The sequence below is a fragment of the Anolis sagrei genome, chromosome 4, assembly GCF_037176765.1.
Source record: "Anolis sagrei isolate rAnoSag1 chromosome 4, rAnoSag1.mat, whole genome shotgun sequence".
NCBI lineage: Eukaryota > Metazoa > Chordata > Lepidosauria > Squamata > Dactyloidae > Anolis > Anolis sagrei.
The window spans coordinates 201,091,400-201,119,360 of record NC_090024.1 but is presented as its reverse complement, the minus strand read 5'-3'; the positions used below and the strand labels follow the sequence as shown (position 1 = coordinate 201,119,360).

At 38.0% G+C, this 27,961-nt stretch overlaps 1 protein-coding gene across 3 annotated transcripts in view; it reads right to left on the bottom strand.

Moving 5' to 3' along the window:
- Positions 1-611: 611 nt before the first annotated feature.
- Positions 612-27,961, bottom strand: part of TAFA3 (TAFA chemokine like family member 3) — a 138,576-nt gene continuing 111,226 nt past the window's right edge. For all 3 annotated transcript variants that reach the window (XM_060772675.2, XM_060772676.2, XM_060772677.2), the window contains 3 exons: positions 20,916-21,065; positions 10,870-10,994; positions 612-2,627 (listed from right to left, as the gene is read on the bottom strand). In XM_060772675.2, the coding sequence (XP_060628658.1) occupies positions 2,616-2,627; positions 10,870-10,994; positions 20,916-21,065 (287 nt within the window). In that variant the 3' untranslated portion in view covers positions 612-2,615. The remainder of the gene's footprint in view (positions 2,628-10,869; positions 10,995-20,915; positions 21,066-27,961) is intronic.

The following is a 27,961-nucleotide window of genomic DNA, read 5'->3' as shown; positions in this document are numbered from 1 at the left end:
GGTCCTGTGGGGACTAACCTACTTGACTGCTTCCACAATCCTGGGGTCAGGCTTCCAAAAGTCTGAAGAACCGAAGAGGGCACCCCTCAAACCCGTAAAATAAGTAAAAACTTACCAGGCCACCACGAGGCCTCTCCAAAGGCCTCCTACAGTCGACTTCAAGGGAAACATAATAAAAATCACACTGGAAACTTAGAAAATGCCTAAACAGAGCATCTTTTTTCAGTTACATATAGGGCAGCAGCACAGGTGGTAACAAATACAACAATCATGGATAATAAGAATCATGACTGTAAAACTCACATAAGTAAAGATCCAACTGTAATGTACCACTGCTAGAATATCTTGTAGGCCTTCAGATGGTGTTGGGCTAGAAGCTCAGGAACTCTGTCCATCATAGTCAATTGTTTAGAATACTTTAATTTTTCTCCCAATAACATTTGCAAGACCACAGCATTCTTACCACCAATAGAAGGTAACAGAAGGCTGAATACAAGAGCATGTTATAACATTCTTCTCCCTGCATCCCCCAATTGAAGATAACTTAAGATCTCAGTAATTTTTCCTCTGCACAATCTAAAAGTCATCTCGTATTTGAATGAATGAAATCATTTTGCAGAGATTAAAACAAACTTTAATATTTCACAGTCTGGTATTTACATCGCATTGGAAGCAGGTATAACATAGTCTATTACAAAAACATTTAGGTAACAAAGTCAGCAGGTCATACAGTCACAGCATGGAGGCCAGGCCACTGCAAAACAGGGCAGGGCAAAGTTCTCAGGTGCAGTTGTTTACCTGCTCCATTTTCCATGGGTACTCAAAAAATCCTCATTTTAGTTGGAAGGAAATGTTCAACTTTGGGTTATACTTGCAAGGTGCTCAATCATTCTCAGCCCCAGCCCCAAACTAAATCAACAAATCTTCGTGAATCAAGGTGGCCATAATAAGACATAATATGGAACAGGTTTATGGATAATACTCAAACTGGGGTTGATGTCAACTGCCCCCTTGGAAAAAAATTAATCACTAATGTTAAAAAACTCTATCTCTTCTAAGCCTGGCATTACCTTTTGCAATGAAATACTAAGCAGGCTCTGGCATTTATTTCTGTGTTAAGCACCAGGTTTCCTGCATATCAGCAACTGAGAATTTCACCACCTATACCAGTTTTCAATGTCTCTTGATTTTCTTTACTGCCAAACACTGTCCTAATTTACTGGAGTCAAGGAAATGCTGCTCCTACCATGTTAATATTAGTGTAAACAGAATTGAAATCACAAGCTGACATTTTTATCATAGTCCTTTTAATATTTTCTTGTTTGGAGGAACCTATTATTAAGAGCAATGATTTGGTTCCTGAGAGGAACCCATGATTTATACCCTTCCTAGGTACAAGTCTTGATTTAGTACTATATATTAACTAGGCTGTTTCAGCCCCCCCCCCCCCAAGAAAAATTCAGACTCTACCAGATCCAAAATAAAGAAAAGGTAAGCCCCAGTCTTTGTAATATTTTGAACAGAATTTTAACAATAATTTAACTGAATTACTCTGAAGAAAAAAAAACAGAAGACACAAAACTTTATAAACCTGATCAGAATAAACAATGATGGGAGGTAAGGGGAAGCAGAGAAAGACCAGGAGGGAACATTCTTTGTTCTTTGTGGAAAACAAAAGGAACATATTATATTTGTTCCTGCATTTCAAGCATGATGTAATACACTGTTTCCTATACTGTAAATTCTCACATATCCTAGGTAAAGAATCTGAAGCTTGTGGTTGTATAAATGCTGGAGCAAATTGCATGGTCTTTCTTAAAGTTCCTCTAGTTTTACATCACCCAAGATCAGAATCTGGTTCCTTGTTTCCAGAATCCTAAATCAAAGTCTGTCTGCAAGAAAAGGAACAAATTGGGAAAATGTTGTAAAAACACTAATTTTATTTTTCAAATCGAATATGCATACAACACCCACTCATCACCTTGATCTTCTCAGCAATTGTCTTAGCCAGCCTAATACACAAGAGAAGTAAAAGGAAGGAAAGCTGTTTTTTCTTTGTTGCCGTCAAGAGATTCTATGAAACTCCAACATTTAACTGAGCAGGAGGGAAATAAATAGTACATTTTTTTCACAGGTATGTCCATGGTATGAAAGGAAAATGTGGAGAAGGGAGTTCTTTTAACTGCATTCAAGACCCATAATTGAAGACTTAGTAGCAATTGGTGGCAAAATACCTTAGAGGCTGCACTTAATCAGTAGCTGATGCAACATTTTATCTTGAAATCCAAGGGAGTTTTTTCTTTTCAAGTTTTCACCCACAGATGAGGTATCAACCCTTTTCTGTAATCCTTGGTGCTGTTGCAGCAGGAGGGAGCAGATGGTGGTTCCACTCCCTTAGCAGATGTAGATAAGGAAGAACAGTAAAGCGCCCATAAAAAATAGACATCCTATACCACAACTGTATTTTATCCTGTGCCAAAGAAGTCCTCCTGTTCCCAGCTCTGCAGAGCATACAAGCAATATCTTGCACCTGAACAGAAGCCATGTTGTGCCATTATCGCAATGCTGGCCATGTCAACGCAGTGTATACCAGCTAAGAGAAGATCTTCCCAAATCTACCGGGTGACCTGTGAACAAAAGATAATGCATCTGTCAGTCTTCTGCTATCCTTATGAAACACATCCTCCAGAACTTAAAGTGTGCTAAAGCACATACACAAAGATCTATGAATGGGTTCTCCTGTGAACTCCAATAGTAGTGGTGTTAGGAGGTAAATATATTTATAGATCTTATCTTTCTGCTTGGATAAATAAAGACATTTTGATTAAAAAAAACAAGTACTGGAAAACAGGCTGAGTTGTGTTAATACTGGAGTCCCTACTATGCTCAGAGATCATTGGAATGGGAAAAAATGAGCAACATACAAAGGATGTTTTAGTTATTTCTCTCTCCACAGATACATCTCCTTTTCCTTACTCTCTCCCTATCCATTAATCTATACATATAAGTAGCAAACAGTATAATACAGGTTCACGTGTGTTTGAATGTGAGGATACACATAGACTTTTCATAAATTGTTTACATTACAAGTAAAGGTATACTTCAGTCAAAAATATATCTGATAAAGAAGCTTCTTAATAAAGTCTCCAATTTTCATTGTTGTCCTCTGTCTAATTTGGAGTATTTTAAAAGTATTACCAGTGGGAGGACGGTGAAGTAGGGCTAGAAAAACACAGACTTTCAACACTGGGTTGCAGAAATACAATTGTAATAAACAATGCAATAAAAGCTTGAGCTAGTAAGGAACCTTAGCCAATCTTACTATAGCTATGGGCTAGAACAGACAATGTACCTCACAGTATCTCACACTACTGGGAACATGTGACCAGCAAAACAGAGAAAAAAGAAGAGCTCAAATAAGCCTGCCTCACTGCTTCCCTGCACATGTTAAAGAAGCATAGATCTACAAGTCTGGGCACAAAAATGAAAATCATATCTACAATGGATGGCAATGAAAGAAAAATAATGATGCATTTTGAGAGGTTTCAGGTGGTCTCTAAAAACTTATTTACTAACACAAGGCATACCTGGTTTTCCATTTTATATGTGCATTGTGTTAGTTCTAGATAAAAAGTCTGCTGAAACATGTTGAACTGCTGTCCCTAATCTTTCCATGTTATTTCTGCCTCGAGTACCAAATTTTGTACCAATAACACATCTGCATTGTTCACTGAGATATATTGTATAGTAGAGTATCGCTTATCTGACCTTCGCTTATCTGACATTCCGTCTTATCCGATGCTCTTATCCGATGCCCTCGCTTTTCCTCCAGCATTTCCCCTTCAATTAAAGGAGCACTCCCCAACTCTCTACATTCCCAATCAGTGAAAAAGGCAAGATGAGGAGGAGGAGGAAGCCCTTCCTACTGGGCCGCTCTAGCCCAGAGGCACTGCCTTGCCTTAACCCTTTGAGTCCCTGTTGTTAGTATTCTAAGTGTCAAGTGCCGTGTCAGATGGGAAACAGTAGGAGACTCCATATTATCTGACATTTTTGTTTATCCGACATTCTGCCGGCCCGTTTGTGTTGAATAAATGACACTCTACTGTACATGTTTTTTGGACCTCATCACACTGGACTTCCAGTGGGGCGCAGCCCTTTTTAAAGTGCAATGGCTTCCGTGCCAACCCCCCCCCCCTCCCCACATGGTTTCCCCTCATTGGCTGGAGGCAAGCATCCCAGCACGCAAGCTGCCGCTTGCCTCCAAATGCTGAGTCATTTCCAATTCACTTCCTGAGTCAGAACAAAGATGGCGACAAGGGCTTCGAAAGGGCAAGGATACTTCCAGGTTCAGAAATCGCTTCAAAAAGGAATTTGATCCAAATTTAATACGAATTATGAGAGTTCCCACCGAACCTAACCATGCCTAGTGGATACAGATAGCCTTGATCTGAATTTTGCCTTGAACAAAACTGGTAGTCATTGTAGCTATTTTAACAGGGACATAGATAGTATGAACTATGTCACTGTTTCTTAAACTGTGGCCCCTGACCCTAAATGGGTCCTCTTAGCTCAGTATTGGGTTCAAGAAAAAAATGGCAAAAGTTAAAGGTTTCAGAACATCAGCCATTTATACAAATCAGTTAGCATGAACATACAGTGTTTACTGTGGAGTGTGCAGAAATTTCTTCAGCTGTATTCCACAAAAACGAAAAGCATCTTATGTAGCATGCTTAAGTTGTTGAGGCCTGTGAAGCCTTTAGGGATGAGAATTTTCTGGTTGAGCCTGGGTGTTTCTGTGGGGAGGAAGCGAAAATGTTTTCTGAGATGGTGGGAATGTTTTGGGTAGATCTGTTGTCAGGGAAACAGGCAATGATTCTCTTGAGAATCAACCAGGGATCGACTGTGAAAGGAATGTGGAGGAGACAGGAGGGTTACAGATAACCCACCATTTACAGATCAGAAGGGATAGTGTGAAAAGGAAACAAATCTTGTGTTCCCAGAGACTGGAAGATAAACAAACAGAACCCAGGTGTGAGAAAGAATGACAGAGACAAGAGGGAGTATTCTTAAGGAATTGGAATCAATATTCAGTGGGGAGATCAATGTTGGATTTTCATGTGTCAAGTTGCCTATCTTGGGAGCTCCAAGTTAGGAGTTCTGTTCTTGGGTCTGTATCTTGTTTTCCTGTGTAAGTTCCATGCTTCCTGTTTGGATTACAAATTTTGTTTCAAGTTTCAAGCATTTGGGATTATAGTCATGTTCATGCTTTCAAGCTTTGGGAAATAACTGTAATTTAAGTATAACAAACCTTGGATTACAGTTTCTTGCTTTTACCTCAAATGATTGTTGGAATCCCTATTCAGAGTTGGTTATTGCTTTTTGTTAAGCTTCTGGAAATCTAGCTCAAGGACGTATTTTGAAACAGTTTTTTATATTAGATACTCTTTTCTTAATAAACATACTATTCTTGTTCATCTGTGTACTGTTTGTGTGAAAAAAACAGAGGATCAAGTAGGTGGCTGGTGATTTATTATCAGTAAATGTTTGATTTTATACCTATTTTATATACCTACTACCTAGAGTCATATAAAAAATTATTAGGAGGAAAGGGTTACAAGTGGAAAATGTTTTAAAAGCTTTCGTCTATGTAAAATGAATTGCTTAACTATCTGGCTGCAACTCTTTGGACTAGAAGAAGTTTCCAAATACTCTTGAGAGCCAGTCCCAAGCAAAGCATTACAGTAGTCCAAACAGCATGTAACTAAGTCATTTACCACCAGGTCCAAATCAAATATCTCTATAATATATAAAACTAGCAAACAGTATATAATATAGGTTATATGTGGACACCACAGAAATCTGGGTCTCCAGCTTCAAAGCTGAATCTGGGAGCATACCCAAGCTACAAACCTGGTATTCAGAAACATCTAACATAGGCTGAATCCCTATTCCCTGGTCTGCTTTTCAACTGACTTAGTCTTGTCCAGATGAAGCTTCAATTCATTTGCCCTCATCCAGTCCACTTTAAATGACTAAATCCAGTGTCATTTCTAACAACAATCACCTTTGCCACCCACTGAATGTATTCGATGAAATAGATTCTCACCTAAGAACACTCAGTTTATGATCAATAACAAACCAAACTCTTATCAAGGATGGCTGGAAGTGACAAATCCAACAATACAGTAGCATTTCACAGAACCAAAAAGTCGGAAGGTAGAAAAAGAAAATCACCTTCCTGAAGACAGAGTCTACCATTCTCCACATGAACATGACCTTATTATGAGTTAGCAATGTTCAAAATAGCACAATTCTGTAGACAGCTGTCATTTCATGTCCAAAAATGCATTCTCCTACATATTCACAAGGGAAGGCAATGGAAAACACCACTTAAATAAAAAGTGCCTATCATACGCCCAAATTCAAGAGCAACAGCAAAAGGGGAATAATGAACTGAGGAAAAATAGGCTTGACATTTATATGGGAGCAGGTGGAATCTGATCCAGAATGTTTAAATATTAACTTTTCTTAAAATTTTAATACCTGCAAGCACTTCTGGGCTTCAAAATCCAAGATTGCCTTAAGTGACCTTTTTAGCTGCCAGAGGGCAAGGTATTTCTTTTTATTTAAAATTCATCGAGCATAGCTACATTTGCTTTGTTCTGTCTGAAAAGAAAACCAAGTGAGGGCAAGCCTTTCAAAAGAATTTAAGGGATGTGCATATGCATTTTACAAGATAAATCTTTTAGAAAATCCCTGGGAGGGGAGCCAAAGAAAAGGTCTGTTCTCTGGGCAGATAATTTATGTGAAGCTCCATGCCTTCCCTTCTTTGATTCCACATGCCCTATGTACACAGCAAATAGCCTAAACAAATTGTTCTTAAGTAGGAGTCTGAAGATTGTGCCTCAGCCTTTGAAATGCTCAGTTATTCTGATGGCTGTGGATGATTTTATAGTCTTCAGACAATCCGTATCTTATTTACCCATTACAATGTCCTTTCTTATGGATTTCACAGTAGGGTTAGTGATTTCTGTCAAGGCAGCCATCAGAATCGTGGATGCATTTGAAATATTTCTATTTAAATTCTATCCCTGATCTTGTGTGCATGCCAAACAAGAGACACATTCAGCGGGAACAATTTAGTAAATCCATTCCAAAATGGCAGAGAGATCAAACTGAGAGCATTGGAGAAAAGAAAGAAAAGGAGCTCAATTTGTAAGCAACAGATACCCCACAGCTGAGAAGGAAATATATGCTTATTATTTAACTACCCAACCATAGTACCTGAGCAGTTATACCCCAGGCTTCAAAGAGGGCAGAACAAACAGAAACAATTTACTTTAATGTAGAGATTCTGGTGATCAGGATGTGAAAAGCAACTCATAAAACTAATATTGCTCTGTGAAGCTATCAGGGGGCATGCAGAGATAAGGTGAGCTGGAAAAGAAAGAAGTCCCATCCAGTTTTCAGAGGAAAGTAATGTTCTTTGGCATCTGCACATTTCTTTTCAGGAAAGTAAGGCAATTTGGGTTTTTCCCCCAAATTTCTCAGGCAGTAGACCAACCTCAACCCCCACCCCCAACCTCAACCTTTCAGCTGTTTCTTTTGTGCTGCTGGCCATCCTCCCATGTTGCCACCTCCACCATATATGTTACCAACCACCTCATTCACCCATTCTGGAAATGTACTGAAATCAACCAACAAATAAGCATGCTGATGTTGCCCTTTCCATCTCCAGTTCTGAGCCTACATGGAAAAGCTTTACGTACACGTGAATATTTTCCATACATTGATAACCTGCTTCCACCTAATCCCTAATCATGTAGATAGCGTAAAGGCAGCCTCCTTGTTCCCTCATGACTTTCCATACAAAGAGTGAAAGAACTTGAGATGGGGATGGGACTGACATGATTCCTTCTTCCCATTCTAGTTTTAAGCATGAACTTTAAACTCATATCTTGTGTTTCATCTCTGTTCTGTGTATTTTAATATATATTTTAGAGAAATATGTTTTAATTTGTATCTTTTATAGAAATATTAAAAAATCTGGGAAAGATTAATTTCTGATATCACAGTCAATTGTTCTGAGGTTGTGTTCACCTAATCAAAGTGTGGTTGTTTATATCCAAAGTATTTCTTGATTAAGTTTTAATAATACCGCATTGTACTTAGTTTTTAACTATGCAAGAGCTAGTTCATATCGTTTTTTATGTAGTATTTAAAGAGTGCACTTCACCATTGATTTATGTAGCATTTTAATGATTTAAATAATATTTTAATGGTATATTTCATATTGTATTTATTTAATAATCTGGTTTTTATGTATTTATTTGTTTTGTCCTATACGTGAAAGATCTATGGTCTAAACAATAAATAAACTACTACTACTACCATATGTATATTTGTGGATTTTTAATAATGTTTATGTGTTTTAATTATGTTGTAACCCACCTCGAGCCACAAGGAAAGGCAAGAAAGAAATATAATTATAAATATGACTATTTAACACATTCACAAAAGATTTTAAAAGACTACCATGTAACTACAATTCAACTCCTAATCCCATCATTTTTTTTACATGCAATGCAGAGGGGATGCTATTATATTCTTTGTCTTCTTTTACTTCAAGCAACAACATGTCCTGCTCTAGATTTATATCCAACCCTACTGCAGGTGTGCATTTTTCAACTGTCTTCATTTGCAGTCACGACACCATAAGATCAGCAAATTAAAAGCTATATTTGACAGAAAAGCATACTCTACATGAGGACAAGGGGAACACTGGGAAGGAATGTGTGTGCATGAGCTTCCCTGTGAATGCACTTGCTCCCTCACTCATATAGGGGATGCAGGCATATAAGGAAGGACAGCACACATGCATTCATTTGTGCTTCTATTGTTAATTTATTAGCATGCACAAATTGATAGCTTCAAAGAGTGTGAGGAGGGCCGGTATGTGTTCCATGCATTACACTCACTTGCATGGGTGCAGGGGGCAGTGATGGGAGAGTTTGAGGACAGCAAGCAGATCAGCATGTCTTCAGGGTAGACAGAGAAAGTGGGGCGGGGAGGGGATGGGAGGAAGAGATAGAAGTGGGAAAGATCTGTTGCATCTGCTCTTACAGCAGTGGGATTTCCTCTGTCTATGCCAGAGCCCTTACACCACCTGCCCATTCTCTTCCCTCATCCCATCATATATCCACACACTCTCACCTGAGTGAGTGGATGCATTGTGGCCAGACTCAGCCATCCTACAATCACAGTTACTTTGGGTTTTTGTGTGCCAATAAATATTCATGTTTTTTTCCCACTTTGATTGGTGTTCTGTGACTCTAACCCCTTTGAAGGTGGAGAGCCAACTGTAGAAAGATTCAATGTCAATATTGTAACAGGGCAGCATCAGTTGTCCAGTGGGGTTTTATTGTATCTTTCAAGTAAGTGTTGGAAAGAAGAACATTAAACCTTATCAAGAAGAAACCCTTCCTGTATGTGGGGGCAGTTAACCAACCCAGCTAGCCCATTTCTTCTTTATAAGAAGACATGATAGACACAAAGAATGGAAAAACAAGATTTATGTACTGCTCTTTCAGGCTCTTGAAGCTCTATATCCAAAAGGCTTTGTTTGACTACAGATTTGACACAAGTTCAAAGATAACAGGTGAGAGACAAATAACCTTGTAGGTGGGTCAGACACTTGTCCTTTCAGCTTGCTCATTACTTGACTTTCATTTGCTTTCCTATAGCTGCATTGGTCAATCATCCTTTCAAATTGTCCATTTCTGTGGCAGCAGAAGCATCAAAGACTGCTGGCATTTGGCTACCACAAATAAGCTACCTCAAGTTGTCCCAACTAATGAAGAATGGGAAATGTTCCAATGGTTGCTCTTTACAATACATCACAGAAGTACATACAATCTAATATGATCAAGGCATTAGTGCACCTTAGATGTGCCATGAACAGACATGTTGTTTCTTGCTGGACACAAATATGGCCATGAGCAAAAACAGGTATTGCCAAGAGCTCAGCATTCAGCAACTTTAGGTAACTGCGAACTACAAAAAAGACAACAGTGAAAATAAAAAGTGGGAAATTAGCAAAAAGAAGTGGGTAGTGAATAAAATGAAGCTCATGAAACTGGTAGGATTACTCAGCGATGTTTTCATGTTTGAGCTAATGCAGGCTGATGTTCTCTTTTTAAAGCAATTTAGTGTGAACATATTATTTACAGAGGAAAAGATAAGGAAAAAAACAAGACATTGCTATTTTGCAAAACAATTTTTATAGGGTGTTTTGTGTGGAATGGAGATTGAAGTTGCAAAGCAAGCAAAGCTTGAAGAATAATTATGCTCCACTGTATGAACAATGATTACAAAATTATGCAACTGATTAACCATGACATACATGTAATTACTAATGAGTTTGATAAAATTTTAATTATACCTTGTTCTTCGGGGTATTCAGCAATCCATGAAAATAATAATCATGTAGCTCTCTGTCACAGATGATTGCTCCAACTGGAGGAGCTGTGACAGGCTGGAAAGTCCTTGGCTGGATCATGATGCAGAGTACAGGAAACTTGCTCCAATAGGCAATGGCTAACAGAAGCCTTACAAATCTACAACATGTATCACTATCAGATTTCATTGGCATATTGGGATGAAGTCTGTCTATAGTTCTATTGTTCTAACAGGATAGACTGTATTCAAAACCCATGAAGAATGACCAATTACCCATCTTTGGATTTTTAAAAAAATTTGCCACCAAGAGGATGTTGATAAGAGAGCTACAGTTCCAAATGGGCCCCACTTATTCTTGCTGTCTCATACACACATATCAAACTACTCCAAACAGAATAAATACAGAAATACCTTGGTTGTCTTTACTTTGTTTCCAGTACTGCAGCTCCATCCAGACAAATCTGGTAGCACCTTACACTCTTCTCCTTCTAGACATGGTTGCATTTGGCACCACCATTTCTGAAGCACTATTGATGCTAGAAGATAACAAAAAGCATATCAGAGAAAAAATTATCTTTGGTAACAAACTAGGTATTATGCTTCCAGGTTCATTAGGAGAATTTGAATGTACCCAATTAATAGGATCATCTCTCCTTTTTGCAACAAAAGGAAATTTTTAAAAAGGTGGGGACAAAAAAAAGCATCTTTAGGATTGACAGTTATACTCATCAATGTACACAAGCAATTGGAAAATTCATGCTAAAATAAACCTTTCACTCTTGAAAATAGCATAAGGCTCCCTTTTTCCATTTTGCACCTCCTATTTATACCACAACAAATTAACAACAGTTATTTTTTTTGAAAATTGCTACAGTGGAAGTAAATTAAGACTCTCTTCAGCAAAGCTCTTACAGAAACATTGGATGCAGTTAATCTTTATCATGTCTAGGATTAATCCAGCTAGAAGATTCCAGTCACAGCTTATTACTGAAAGCATGAAGACACAAAGAACTATGCAGAAGGCCAAACACTGTTCGTCAGTGGGCATGAAAGTCGTTGGAGGAGCAACATTGAAATCAGAAGTGGATTCACCACTCCAATAGGCAGTGAATGCATTGACCACCCGTGGGTGCACTTATTAATTCAGTTTTACATTTGCTTGTTCTATTGGTATAGGTAGATAGATAGGTATCTAGCTAGCTACCTATAGGTAGATCTATCTACCTATCTATCTATCTATCTATCTATCTATCCAGCCAATGACATTTTGAGCAAATCCAGGTTCTGCTTGTGAAACTTCCACCAAATAAAAGGGGGGAACATCCTACCAAGACTATTACTATTCCTTTGGGAAATGAAAGTGAAATAAACTGGAGCAAAGAAAAAATGGTTTATAATGTCAGACGAAACAACAAATGAAAATCAAAGAAGGGAATTCACTTTACTAAAACATTCTCATGCTAGTATGAGCATACTGTATGTAAGCATATGTCTTATATCATGTCTTATGCCCATTTTTATACTGACTACCAGCAAACATACATGTGTTATCGAAGGATTTCATGGCTGGAATCACTGGGTTGCTGTGGGTTTTCCAGGCTGTATGGCCATGTTCCAGAAACATCCAAACTCACAGCAAGCCAGACACACATGGTTTCACACAGAAGTATATATGAACCCTGAGATCTTTTCTGGACTGAATGCACTATAGACTGGACTATAAATTTTCTGCATGAAAAACATACACTCTTGTCACTCAGCAATGGCCCATCCCCAAATTCCCAAACCAAAGAGGTAGCAGAATCACAAAACTGTAAAGCTGAAAGATAATCTAAGGGCCATCCTGGTCAATCCCTCCAATGAAAGCAAGCCAGAGCTAAACTTTCCTTGACTGATAACTGTCCTTTTCACTTAAAAAAAAAACTCCAATAAGACTCACCAACCCTTGAGGCAGTTTGTTCCACTGTCAAACCACTGATAGCATCTAGAAATTCTTCCTAATGTTTAGTAGTTACTATCTATACACAGAAAGAATGTAAGCATCAAGAAAACCATGGATTAGGGTTAATTCCATTTCCATTTTCTATCAATCTGTTCCTCTTCTCCCCAAACACTTAGATTCATAGGGACCAAATAAAAACTTATTTCAAATTAAAAACAACCAACCATAATAATTAAGTAAGACTTTGGGTTTCATACTGGGGAAAATCTTGGCATAAATAAAATAATAATTAAAAGATAGATAAATTTCAAACCCTCAGTAGAAGAGCAAAAGGAGTTTCACTACAGAACATTAATACACCTAGGAGAATATAATTGTGTTTATTTTTATATCTGAGAATCCTGGTAGATGTCACACAGTAGACAAACCTAACAGCCTCCTGTCCTGACAGATTTAATAAACAGTAGCTGCAAAAGGCAGCAATGTTGAAAGATTTACAGCTGTGGCTATTTAATCTTTTGCCACTCAGAAACATTTCTCCTCAAAGTTTGTTTTCTACTTACTAGGAGAAATTTCTGGCGCTTGGGGTTAAAAAGACAGAACCCAGAACATTCTGCTTGCAAAAAAACTTTCTCCTCATGGATAGAAAAGCAGACATTCTGAAATACTTTAAAATTGCCAGCAAGAGGGCTTAAGTCAGATGCCTCTTCCTCTATCCCACTTGGAATAACATTATCCTCCTGTTCAGCTTTGAATGACCCATTTGGAAGCCTGACAGTAGACCATAAATAAAAAAACACCACTCGGAAACAGCAATCTCAAACTCAAAAAGAATTCAATCAAGTGCCAATTAACACCTCCCAAACAGAGGATGCCTCCAGGCAACAAAGTCCAGGCTAGCTCTGTGCAGATACCCTCACAAATTGGCTTTGCAGATTCATGACTTCTCAATGCTACTCAAGCTCACTAGGTGCAACATTCACACTTGATTTAACAGACAAAGGTTCTTTCTCACACTTTGGACATTCCATAGATATATAGACACTCCACTTGCTTCATTGTCAGCAGAACCTCTGAAGATGCCACCCACAGATGCAGGCAAAACATCAGGAGAGAATACTCTGGTTGGACTTGGAAATCCCAGAAACAAATGGTCATTCAACTTAATGGTCTGAATCTTGATAAACAATCTCTCAGGCTCCTTTTTCCATAAGGAAAACATTTCAATATTTTTAAATGCATGGAACCCTTGAAAGAACTGCATACACGATAGACAACAAATTACACATACAGGGTTTTTTGTGTGCGTCAGGAATGACTTGAGAAACTGCAAGTCACTTCTGATGTGAGAGAATTGCCTATCTACAAGAACATTGCCCAGGGGACACTCGGATGTTTGATTTTTTACCATCCTTGTGGGAGGCTTCACTCATGTCCCCGCATGGGGAGCTGGAGCTGACAGAGAGATTCGAACCACTGATCTGTCAGTCAGTCATCCTGCTGGCACAAGGTTTTAACCCATTGCACCATTACAGGGTAATTCTAATTAATTACATATGAATTGGACTGTATGTATGCAGACTCAATATAATGATTTTCACATGAGAATCATATATTCTCCTAATGCAAAACACAACATGTGAAGCATAACCTAATTTACAGGATTGTTAAAAGGATAAAAGAGATAAAAACTGGAAAAACACAGAATGGGGGGGGGGGGGGAGTGATAGAAATAATAAACGACCAGATGGATAAGCAGCTAAACTCAGTAGGCTGAAACTAGCTTAACTCCTCCTGAGATCAGATTATATTTCTGACAGCACTCTCTTTTGGAGAGCAATATCTCCATCACATCAGATTGGAGCAAGCTGAAAACAGGCAGCAGTGTGAAGTTCTTTCCAGGGAAGCATCATAGCATTTGGCCCCTCTCCACAAATTCAGCGCTGGCTGGAATCTAATTCCAAAAGAGCAGCCCCAATTGTACTTTATCAGTTACTTCTCTACAGAGTTTAGAGCAATCAACCATGTCAATCTGCAGCAGGATACCTGAATAATCTAAAGACAGGGAACATCTTCTTAGCAACCTAAAGCTCAGCATAACATGATCAAAGCAGGAAGAACCATCAGTGAAACCTTTCCAGGGCTGAGGAGGAAGAAACACAAAGAAACATCACTAGTGCACCATTAATAAGGAAAGAAAGAAGATTGAGTGAAGTTGGCAGGAAGCACACAGCATGACAGGAATGGAGGGAAGAGATGTCTTGCAGCATTAGGGCTTCCTGGTTTGTGACAGCTTCAAAGACAAAAGGCATGTTAATGACAACAGTCCAAGAGCAAGCAACTTTGAGAGGCTAATTGCAGTGGGGATTGTGTGCCTAATAGTACCAAGGGGCCTTATTAATCACACTGATCCTTGATTTTCTCATGGCTTGTGCCCTCTCCAAGACACAAATAATAATCTCTCTGGTCTTGGAAACAAGACAAAAGCCAAAGTTCCCAGGAAAAGAAACTCAACCTCCTATCCTTCCCTGGCATGGTAAGAGACCAAAGCTGCACACAGTGAATTCACACAGCCTGTCTGCCCAAAGCAAGGCAATTCAATTGCCATCAAAAAAGATGAGAATAAAGGAAGAAACCTCTGGAAAAATAAACAGAGAAGAGGCTGGCCAGGTCCTTTTCAGTTGCTACATCACAGTTTGCTGTTACACTCATGAATAGCAGCAAGCCGCAGGCTCACACACTCAGCCTTCTCCTACAGCACAACCAATCCCGTTTCCTATTCTAAATTCACCAGAGTCACTCATTAAATCTGAACCAAGGGAATTCTGGTTAATTCAAATTCTGGCTTGTTAATAAGGCAGGCTCACACTGTCTGGTTCTAGTTTTCTTGAAGCCAGAGGTGAAGAGAGAGGGTGTATAGAAACTTAAGAATCACCGATGTGATTAAATGATGTGCTAACCTGTGGCTTGGAAACACATCCAAGAAGATTCAGTAGAAATTGGCCAGTCATACTTCCCAGTGTAGGCAGTAGTTAACCAGTATAAATGCCTTACCAAGTGCTCAACATTTTTAGCTTTAACTTTTTAAAAATTGATTATCTGTGGATTTGATTAACACCTTCTCTCTAAGAAACTCTAGATTCTCCTGCACAATTCTATGGGCAGCGTCTTGTAGAGACTCCTTCTGGAGAGATAAAGTGGGGTATAAATAATAATAATAATAATAATAATAATAATAATAATAGGATTTAAAGATCAAACTGCAAAGACTCTGGCACAAGCCAGTAAAGGTGGTCCCAGTGGTGATCGGTACGCTGGGTGCAGTGCCTAAAGACCTTGGCCTGCACTTAAACACAAACGGTGCTGACAAAATTACCATCTGTCAGCTGAAATTATTTTAGGGCACTCTCCAGGCAAATCTTCTTGAGCAAGTTATAGAATAAAACCACACATGTACATAAACAAAATTAAAAATAAACCAAATAAACTACCATATTGCACCAAAATTAGATTGCAGTTATTTACCCAAAATTAAAGCTCCAAATATTGATGTGTCTTGGAATCAATGGTGTCCTAGAATCCCTTTTTTTTTAAAAAAAAAAAAGTTATTGCACCTTGCTGATGGCATTACTGCTTCAATGTGGTGGATACCTTGATTTTGAAAGACAAGGTTGAAAAGTGTGCTGGTCTCCTTAAAAGAAGGTATTTAAAGAGTGCAAGATCCTCTTGAAAGAAGTAGTTTTAAAGTGTGTTGGCTTCCTTGAAAAAGGGGGTTTAAAGATGGGGCAGATCCCCTTGTTTTTCCAAAATCAGAGCTCCAAAAAGGGTGTGTGTGTTGGAATCGATGGTGTCCTAGATTCGATGAAATACGGTAGTTATAACTTTGAGAGAATATTCGAGTTCTTCATATACATTTTTAGAGCCAGGAATATACAGATGCAAGTGATCGTACTGCTTTGGGATCATTGTATACTAAATCAAAAAGCAGGTTTATGCTACGACTGATAAGACATGTGTGAGAGGGCACTGAAAACCCTTCAGTTCTGGTCTCTGTGTGTATGTGTATCGAATCTGGCAGTCTGTCATCCTTTCTGTTGGACCCACTTCACTGACAATTTGTGATTTCTCTTATGTGGGAAATTGATCCTTCTTCCTTACATAGAGTTCTGATCCCCATCCCGCAAAAAAGCCTTGAACAAAAATGTAAGGATTCTTCTGAAAAGAGCAAGAATTTCCATTTTTCCATATTTTCTATAATTAAAGTACTATTTGGTTTTTTTAAAAAAATGCCACAACAGCAGAATTAATTTTATCACAAATAAAGTAGCAGAATCACCATGTTCTTAATGTGTTTCATGAACCACAATACATTGAGAAAATGTCATATGCCAAGTATGTCAGCATCCCTGCCTTGTTTCCTTTTGCTGGTTATGAGCAAACCTTCCCCATCTGATCTTTGTGGCCTGCATGAGGTCTTATCCCATCAACCTTCCACTTTTTTTTCAAGACACTCAGATACTTTTACATGGGAGCTTAGAATGCTTCTGATCATTTCACATTTCAATCAGTACGGATTGAGAGATGGGGTGACACGAAGCCACATTATAACATTGTAATGCATTGGAAAATCAGCAAATCGCTTTTTTTCTGCTCTGTTTGCATTTTAGTTCAAGAGTTCTGTTAAGTGTCTGTAAGACCTTTATGTCTGGACTGCAACTCATGCTTGCATGACCACTTCAATGAAATTTCAATGGATAGTTTTAGGGGAAATGCTTTGTTCACACAAAAGTAAGCACCTTGGTGAGCTGCCTGGGGATGCAGCCTTTCATGGGAATTGTATCCTGTGTTTTTTAAGTAGTTTCTTGGCATCATATACAAATCCATTTGCACCCTCCAAGCTGCCAAGTCAATCAATAATGCACCAGCAGAGGCTTCCAGCCACTTCAGATAGATCCAGAATGACACGGCGCAATAAAATATAGATGGGCTGGAATTTATTTTATTTTTTGTAGTACTTTGCGCAGGTGATTAGATGGTGTGTTTTTATTCTTATATTCTGTGCCTACGTCGCAGTAACAGGTTTCTTTTTTCCTGAGTAGCAAAGTAAAATAAAATCAACAATAGAACTTTTGGGTCGGGAAGCCTTTGATACCAAGCTGACAAAAAGGGAGACGCAAATCTATGATGTGAATCCTTTTTTGGAAACTAAAAAGTATTCATAAAAGGGCATTAAATATTGGTGCAAAGCCGGTCAAACCAAGTAATTAAGGTTTCAACCCAGAAGCCATTTATTTCAAAGCCACCTTATTAAAAATCCATTGGTGTCTTTCACTGTAAGCAGGGGGTTGATTAACTTTGCTGCACTAACCAATTAATTGGCCAATTAAAATATTAAAATCTGCAATAGTACAAACTTTTGAAATATTGCCCAGAGATTGAATCCACTGCCTATCTTTTCTTTTTTATATATATGCTGGGTTTTTTGAGTGTTGTGTCCTGTTTTGTTTTGCGGCGAACAGAACACATCCGAAATTGTAACTATGAGTCTACTGTACCTTAAATTTGTATTATAAAATGGATAACAAATTATTTGAGATTAATGACTAAGAACCTGCGGTGGAGTGGGAAATGTATGGCCCTCTAGATGTTGCTGGATTGCCATTTTTAGGATTTCTCACAATGGGCTGTGCTAGCAAGATTCATTGGAATGCAGTTCAACAATATCTGGAGGGCCACACTTCGTCTAATCTTCCTATAGCTCACTGTATTCTTGAGAAAGGCTATATTTCCTGCTTTGTTTAGTATCTAGGAAGAGCAGACAACCACCAGCAATATCTCCGCAACACACATATCCAATGTGAAATGGAAGGGATCTATGGGACCAGGAGGTTTCAATCAGTTACAAATGTACCATTAGTGAGATGTAGAAGCAGGACACAATGACAAAGTAAATAGAATCTGGACAAATACTGCTCTAGAAAAATGTGTACACAATAACAGATGCTTACATGGACTAGAAGAACTAGAATATTTTTATTCTATCTGGTAGCCATGTATGCCTTTGGGTACATCTACACTGTAGAATGAGTGCAGGTTGACACCACTTTAACTGTCATGATCCAATGCTAGGAAATTACATGATTTGTAGTTTTCCAAGGTTTTTCACCTTCTCTGTCAAAGTGGACAGTCAGACTAAATTAATTTAACAGTGTAGAGGCACCTCTTGTTACCATATAGTCAGTCACAATAGAAAGACAATGGATTAACAACAGTCAAATGAATATTCAAATAGCACTATGTAACAACATTTGAAAATGGTTCTGTTCCTGTTTTGAAAGTATTATTTCCTGTCTAATTGTATGTGACTTACTTTGAAAGTAGTTGTTATACTCCAGAAACTTCATTTTTGTCACTGCCACAAACTATGTAGAATTGGTTGAGACTCTATGAGATATTCATTGAAAAATTACTGCAAAATGTGCTGTAGGATGTCCCACGAAAACAAAGTTTTTGTAGTTTAATAAACTTTTCCCATGTTTTCATAATAGCACCAATAGGAAATTTATAACTCAGGAACAAAAAATGTGTTATATAGTGTAATCTTCTCATATTAGTTAGTTATTTCTGTCACTATTGTTATAAGTTGTTCATGTTTTCAATATTTTTCTATATTCATAAATAAAACATTAAAATGTGTTAGTCAGATAAATTAAATTAATTCTTAATAATATAGGACAGATTCCACTTAAACATTAGGAAGATTTCCTGACATTAAGAGCTGTTCAACAGTGAAATATAGTGCCTCAGAGTATGGTGGAGTCTTCTTCTCTGGTGGTTTTTAAACTGTGGCTAGATGGCCATCTATTAGAAGTGATTTGATTGTGCTTTTTCTGCACACCATTGGGTTGGACTGGATTGCCCTTTTGGTCCCTTCTAACCCTATTATTGTAAATTAATGATGTCCACTGAAAAAGATTAGCTCATCCCTAGGAAATTAAATAATATTAATATGCAAGATTTAATGAAAGGTGCAATGGCTGGGAGGGATAAAAGTTGTAGGGCAACACAGCTGGACTGTATTATCTGGAATAATACTGATCTGTAGTGATTGGCAATAGATATTCAAGGGCCCTCCCAGACAGGCCCCATACCCAAGGATCTGATCCCAGGTTTTCTGTTTATCCCAGATTATCTGGCAGTGCAGATTCATATAATCCAGTTTAAAGCAGAAAATCTGGGACCAGATCCTGGGATATAGGGCCTGTCTGGAAGGGCCCCATGTCTTTCCTATCTGTGTTTAAAGAGGACTAAGATTGAAGGAGGGCCATCCTCACCCTCATCCTTTTCACAGTCCTCAGAAAACAGTGTTATAACAATTGTTTTTTTAAAATGTATGGTGGTTTTATAAGAATTTGACTTTTTATATCCAAAAATGACCTTAGAGTTGATGTATCTCATACTTGCTTGATGTTTTTTTTTTATTTTGTAATATGTGATTGATTCCTTTGGGGAGTAAAGATTAGGCAGTAAGAAAGGTGTTAAAGTCTTCTTATAGACTTTCAAAACACTTTAATTCGCTGATATGAAACATAAAAATATGTTCACAAGCACTAAAAATATTGCAGAGGAACATAATATCTGCACTTAATCAAAACAAGTGAATTGATAGAAATATTGTTTTTCAAATTCAGCACCCACAAATGCATTAAAAACAGTTCTGATATTGAAAAAAATGTTTTTTCACAGCAGACCTGAATGATATGGTTGTGATGCTGTCTGTGGTTTCAATTCACTTCCAACTTGAAAAGATTTGTTCAGAATCAGTTTGCCTTTGGCCTTGCCCCCAGGGCCATCCAGTGGATTCTCATGGCTAAGCAGGGATTCAAACCCTGGTCTCCAGAGTCCTAGACCAACACTCAGACCATACGTTACATTTTACCCAGCTTGCAAGTTAAACATATTACAATCATTTTCTGCATTTGAAAAATCTGTAGTAGCTTCCCCACTATCATTCTGACCCTGACCTTAAACAGACATTATCGTGCTTGTACAAATTCAAAGACAAGAATGAAAAACAGCACAGACAGAATTACAAAGCATACAGTTATTTGAAACTGGCTGGGCTGGGTTGACAAGGCTCGCTTGATGGCCATGAGCTGTCACTGGCACCTGAAGGTATTTATGTTCATTTGGGTAGAATGTTATTCAAACTTAAATGAGCTATCAGAGTCAGTCTCTCCAGCTCACATTCATCAGTTGCCAAATGTAATAAATGTGATCCATTTGGGAAGTGCTTTATACTTTCATAAGGACCTTGCTAAGAGCTGAAGATTAGTACTGATTGTGTTTATTGCAGCTAAATGTATAGCTGACTTTGCTTAAACTATAGGGCTTCAAGTGTTTGATGTAAATCTCTGGTTCAGCACACTCAGTCAGACTTAAAGGCTCAAGAGCTATGACTATGTCTTGCCATTCATTCTGCAGCTGCACACATATCATTTCATGGCACACTTACCGTCTACACATGAAGGCGCAGCATGTGTGGTCCCAGCAACTTGACCTGGAAAGCAGGAACATTTCACTGTTTGTGAGCGTTCTTCAATCTTGTTCTTATTGCAACATCTATGGGCAGCAATGACTTCGCATGTGCCAGGCTCTATGTGCACTGCAAAGAAAAAAAGCATGGCAAATTGCACAAAGCTGTGGTAGTCAAATGAGATTATGCATTCACATTATGGAACCAAACAGGCAGTATAGCACTGAGCATAAGGTGACATAGTTTTAAAGGGATTAACTGGACACATAATAAAAAGGCGAATAGATTTTCAAATTCCTCCCCATTAATTGAAAATCAACTGTATGGAAGCTAACACTGTGCATTGTTTTCAGCATCACAAAAAGTAAGAAATGGCCCAAAAATCTGAAAATACTATTCACAAATTGTCACTGTGCAGCTTGGATTCAGTTGACTTTGGAGAAATAGCTGGCACCAGTAATTTAAAACCAGGATGAAACATAATGGAAAATGTGCTATACTTGAGTAAATAAAAGATTAATTTGAAAGGTAGCAACCATGGCAAATATGGGGCCCATAAAAAGTCCTCTCAACAAACCTGGCAGAGAGTTACTGGCAATGACCTTGCCATAATCTCAGCAAAATCACCATCTGTCTATGTATGATATACACTATGAAATTCTTTGGCATACCAACTGTTAGATTTAGGGCCCTTCCACACAGCCCTGTATCCCAGAATATCAAGACAGAAAATCTCACATTATCTGAGTGTGGACTCAGATACTCCAGTTCAAAGCAGATATTGTGGGGTTTTCTGCCTTGATATTCTGGGATAGGGGGCTGTGTGGAATGGTCCTTAGACATGATAAACATCTTGTAGATTTGAGTAGGGAACTATATGATGGCGAGGAATAAATTTTCAGTGGCTTACTACCACCATGTTTCCCTGCAGTCCCTCTCAAAATGGTAATGCTATTCACTTCCTATCACCATTTTGAAAGGGTCTGTAGAGAAAAATGGTGATTTGGGGATGGAGTACAGGGTTTGGGGTGCTTGTTGGGAATAGTGTGGGATATTGTGTGTTATTGTGTGTTTTAAAGCTTTCTGAAAACCACACAGATTTTCTTTTTAAAAATGAGGAGATAGGATAGGTTTTGCTAACACTGAACATCTTGAGGTCACAAAAATGTATCAGGCCCAGAGGCCATGCTGTGCTTACTCCTGCTGTCGATTAATTATTTGTGCACTCCTTGTTTGTTCCAAACTTCAACTGTTCGTACTCTGGTGGAAAAAAAACTGGGTGAATTGTTCCCTTAAAGCAGTGGTTCTCAACGTGTGGGTCCCCAGGTGTTTTGGCCTACAACTCCCAGAAATCCCAGCCAGTTTACCAGCTGTTAGGATTTCTGGGAGTTGAAGGCCAAAACATTTGGGGACCCACAGGTTGAAAATCACTGCCATAGAGCCTTCTGATGAAGGATTCTTTATTTAAATATGCTGTAATATAGTTTCCTCTTGAACTGTTTAAAATCAGGAAATATAGTGTGTGTGTGGGTTTTTTTTTTTCAAATCCAGGAATTGTCTTTTTCCCTCTTTTTCTTTAAAGGGGGTGCCTTTAAAATAATGTTGGAATCTTTGGCTCACTACGTGGTCCCCAGAAATGACTCAGAAAACTGGCTCTCAGACCTGATAGTTTCTCACCCCACTTCTTTATTCCAAGAGTGAACAGAAATTCAGAATATTTTCAGCCCGTGACACTAGAAACAATGAAAATTAAGTCAAAGAAAGAGTTAAGGTACTAGTTCCCCAGAAGCAGTTAAAGTTAGACATGCCCTTGCCCACTTCCAGTCCGTTTAACAGTTGTTATTGCTTTTTCCTGCTTTCCTTTCAGCTTTAATTTAAATCTCTTTTAAAGTCTGAAGGCCACAACAGGATTCAGGATTCCATCTAGAAGTACATTTGTCTTACTTAGAAAGCCTCAAATTAGCAGTTCATGGATGCCATAGAACTTAACGGGTCTTCTATATTACTCTCCTCTCTTTCCAGTTGGTATCAAATGTGCTCTAAAGCTTAGGATTCTGCACTTTGCACTATTAAATTCCTTCCCTCTCTTCTCTCTCTCTGGTGTTCAGTTCATGAATCATCCAATACATTATGTATACTTGCTTAGCTCCCAACTGAATTGACTGTTCTTTGCTGCTAATTGTTATTTCATTGACGTATTTTTTACTTCTATCACTGAAGTTGTCAACAAAAATACTAAATAAAACAGGCTTAAGACTGGCTCTTGAGAAATCAGCTGGGGACCTTTTCTTTCAACTCAAAATTGCCTTTTATTACTGTTAGAATATTCTTCATTTAAGGAGTTATATTTCCATCTCATAGTGTGTGCAGCATTCAAAGACCATCTGTTCCAATATATTCCTCATAATATTGTACTCAGCATTCTGCAGGTCTGCAAATACATTGGACTGATCTCATTTCCCTTGCCTTAATTCCTTGTCCTAGTTCTTTTAAGGGAGGGAGGGAGGAAGACAGGAAGACCAGCTAATGCTGATAGAAGATTAAGGGATTCGTAAGTCCATCATACACAAAGGCCACTAGACTGGAGAGTGCTGATCCAACCCTTCCTTAGAGGCCCATCTTAATTGTCATCTTCTTTCAAGTTCAAGTTGCTCTTAAAGAGTGACCATATAAAGCACCCTCTCTTTTCCCTCTCACTGTTTGCAGCCTCACTCCATGATACCCACACATGACAAAATGTGGATTTAGTGGATTTTTTTCTACTCTTCTATAATTCCTAGAAACACCAGTTCAAAATTCTTGCCAGCATTTATTATTAACTAAATCCAAGCAATCATTGCTTATTCAGATTACACACTAAATCTCATTAACCATGGAGTATGGGGTCGTTTACTCCATAACAGGTTGCTTCTGCTTCTACTTGTACTGAAGTCCATTTCTTTTTGCCTACCAAAAAGCATTCATTAAAACTGAATTATGACAGTATTTAAAAGACAGAGTCAAATTTATGGCTAGGAATGTTATTACTAAATAGTTCCAGGTTAGGTAATTGTGTAATTATTATGGGCAGAAATGAAAGTGATGGTTCATTAGTATAAATGTCCATGAAATAACAATAAATAAAGCTAAATGACACTAGTCGTAATGCAGAACCTACAATGGATCTGAGCCAAAGGCTTCTCTGGGCTGTCAGGCAGCTTTTAAACTCTTATAATGGGTAATGTTTAGATAGAGTAATACTGGCTGGGCCTGTCTACCACAGCAGTAACTTCTACTCAGGTCAAGGGAATGATCCCCTAGTAAGTGTGCAAATGGTCAATGTTTATTCTGAATGCCTTCAATATAAATATTGTATCTAGACCTTGGATCTCTCTCTTGTACTGAAGAAATTATACTTTCTTCTATGCTATTGATAAAGATTAAATGAGATTTCTTTTTTTATGGATGCGAATGGCCCCAAACCATCAGCAATTACTTGTCTATGAGTCTTTAGGAACATGATGCCTGAGTCAGACCAGGAGCTTGGACATGGCATGTTACAGCTATCACTGCTAACCATTACACATTGCTTTGGGGAGGGGGAATGACACAGTAGCATCACTAGGATTGGTGTCATCCAGTACAATAACTCATAGAATCACAACCAGACTTCCTCCTGTACAGAATGCTTACTAATTTTTTTTGTATTAATATTACTCATAAATAGTAATTGCCATATATCACTGAATATAATCACAAAATCTATAAAAAATGAAAACAACAGTGCATGCTTATAGAGTACACAGGCTAAATCATGTTACGTAAGGTGTCAAAAATGACATCTCTGATCAGAGCACATGCACATTAAAAGGTTCAATGTGCCTTCTAGGTATACTGAAAAAGGACATACAGGCTGGTTTTACAAAAACATATTTGTGATTGTATCTAACTACAGAGACTTTTTAAAAATACAAACCCATAATATAGACAGTCATTTTGGTGTCACCTACTCTGCTGATATCATCTGGTGCAGTTTGCACTCCTTGGACTCACCATGTGATGACACTGCATTAACATCATAGAATCACAGAGCTGGAAGAGACCACAAGGTCCATCCAGTCCAACTCCCTGTCGTGTAGGCATACACAATCAAAACACTCCCAACAGATGCCTACAGATTATTTTTAAATCCCTTTTGCATTATTACAGCAACAAATTACCACAGTGGGGTAGGGAAGGGACTGCAACAAATGATGAAGCAAAGCATGGCTTAAAAGTAACTTTAAAAACTCAAACCATTGGATCACCTTAGTCTTTTGAAACCATTAGCTCTACAGGCTTTCAGACAGGATTCTTGTTTAGTTCTACATAAAGCTGTTAGTAAAAAAACAAAAACCTTGGACTCTGAATTGTCAGACTTCTGTTCTACCAATGAGCTATGATCATGCCATCCTTTATGGGAGAAGTACACTAAAAGCCATCTTAAATATCTTGATCAAGCTTCGACACCTTGAAATTCCGAGACTGACTTCTTTGAAATCACCATGGCCTATTTGATGCTGTATATAGTCTGGCCAGGGTTCAAGCAAGTCAGTTTCTAGCAGTACATCACATATCTTAACAGGTCCCCTGCAATCATCCACAATGTGATCTGTTTTGGAAAAAAAAACTTGCATTTATGTTTGGAGCTTATGTCCTTGAATTTATTTCGGGTGTCGGCTTTGCATCATGTGGGCTAAAATGATGGAAAGCATTTGCTTCTTTTACATTTTCAGCCTGTTACCAAAAGCAAAATGTTACTTTCATTAAGCAAAGGAGAATGAACTTCTGATGGGCTGTTGAATCCTATGTAACATCTTGTGTTTTTGTTTTTAAATAAAAGTAAACACTAAATATGTTAAGTTCTAGCTCTGAAACAGCTACTGAAACTAGGTAATTCCAAAGTTTTAGAACTATGTTACTGGACTGGCTGAATGCTTCAGGTGATTTTTATAAACTATTGTGTGCACACTCCCATTTATCAAGCCTCTATAATCTCATAATAAGCACATTTGAGTAGGAGAGGCAAGAAACAATATAGCTGGAGAGCCTTTTGGTAAACTAATTCTCAATCTTCTGAAGTGTTACATCTACCCCTTGAGCATACTGCATTAGAAGTCTAAAAGAAGGATATTGCACATGCTCTCAAAGAAATCTTGATAGAAAATATTAATGAAGGAGACTCTGTACTATTGTGTTTTTGTACAAAGGAAATACCTTTTACAGGCTTGCTCGACCTTTTCTGTATTAGAGCTAAAGCCAGACAATTGTTCAGCTTCTCATCAGTGGTGATTACATGCACCTTCCAACCTATTTTCTTTCCATACACTCTGCTGCCCACTGGCTGATCACCAAGGAAGATAAGTACGTCCAATTTCCCCATCTTATCCCCTTGTTGACTCTGTGGAAAAAAGCCCTTCAGAAGTTCCTTTGGAATATTTGAGGCCATTGTAGAGATGACGAATTTCTATGGCTGAAAAGTTCTGCTCAGTTCTTTCAAACTTCTATTTTCTCCGTCATGTTCTTTTAAAAGTTTCCTCCCCATTAGTTTAGTATTCCCCTTTCTCGCTCTTCATTTCTGCAGAATCCTTTGGTGAGTTCACATATGGATAATGTCACACATAAACTGTAATCTAAGGTCAAAAGTAGTAACTTTAGATTTATCTAGCCTTCAGCTTAATTATTATTATTATTATTATTATTATTATTATTATTATGCTTTGTTTATGTTTAGCATCCTCTCCCCAAAGGGGCCTGGAGCAATTTACAACAAGAGGAAACAAAATACATAATATACATAATATCAGTCACACTTACAATCCAAAAAAAAGTTAAATCAAAGCAAACATATCAAAAACGACAAATCATCATACATAGATGAAAAATAAATCTTAATTATATTAATTATAACTCATAAACATCACCCATATAAGTATATAAGGTCTATTTTCCCCAAACTCCACCAGTATTCACATTTGGACATATTGAGCATTCGTGCCAAGTTTGGTCCACATCTATCATTGTGTGAGTCCACAGTACCTTTCCATTATTTTCTGTTGGTCAAGGGAGTTCTGTGTGCCAAGTTTGGTTCAATTCCATCGTTGGTGGAGTTCAGAATGCTCTTTGATTGTAGGTGAACTATAAATTCCAGCAACAACAACTCCCAAATGACAGAATCAGTCCTTCCCACAACCTCACCAATATTCAAATTTGGGCGTATTAGGTATTTGTGCCCAATTTGTTCCAATGAATTAAAATATATCTGCGTATCAGATATTATAATTACGATTCATAACAGTAGCAAAATTACAGTTGTGAAGTAGCAATGAAAATAATTTATGGTTGGGGGTCACCACACATGAGGAACTGTATAAAGGGGTTGCAGCATTAGGAAGGTTGAGAAACACTGCTGTAGGTGTATACACTATAGAGTTAATGCTTTATATCCTTATACTGGCAGTTTTCAACCAAAGCCTCCTTTCTTGTCTGCCATGAAGATAACATCAAATCTCAAGCTGGATCTCCACTGGAAAGATGCTTACAACTCTCTCAATTTTTAAAAAAAAATGAAAATAGGAGATTATGCGCATTCAGTGGACTGCATCCCTGGTGAGGTTGCACTAACACAAAGCATTTACAATCTTCATGACTGGGTCACCTAGCAAACCATTATTATCAGCTGTACAGCATATGCCAATGAATTGTTTTTGCTTGCTCCATTAAACGTCCACTTTAAAACTGAAGTTTATTAGCAAAGATGAGTCAAACACAAATTTGCAACAGCTCACAATTCCTTTGAAGAATTCACTCATTCTTAAACCGCATAACCATTTAAAAAGCATTTCATAAGCAATTAAATTGTAATCTGGACAACCATTTTAAAACATTAAAACTGCTTTGAAATTAACAAGAGCAAGTGAGTGCTCTAATGTGGTGAGTGGAGTGACATGATCTTTTATTAACGATTAAAGGCAGGGGGAAAAAGGTTTACATTTGTTCTGTTTAGC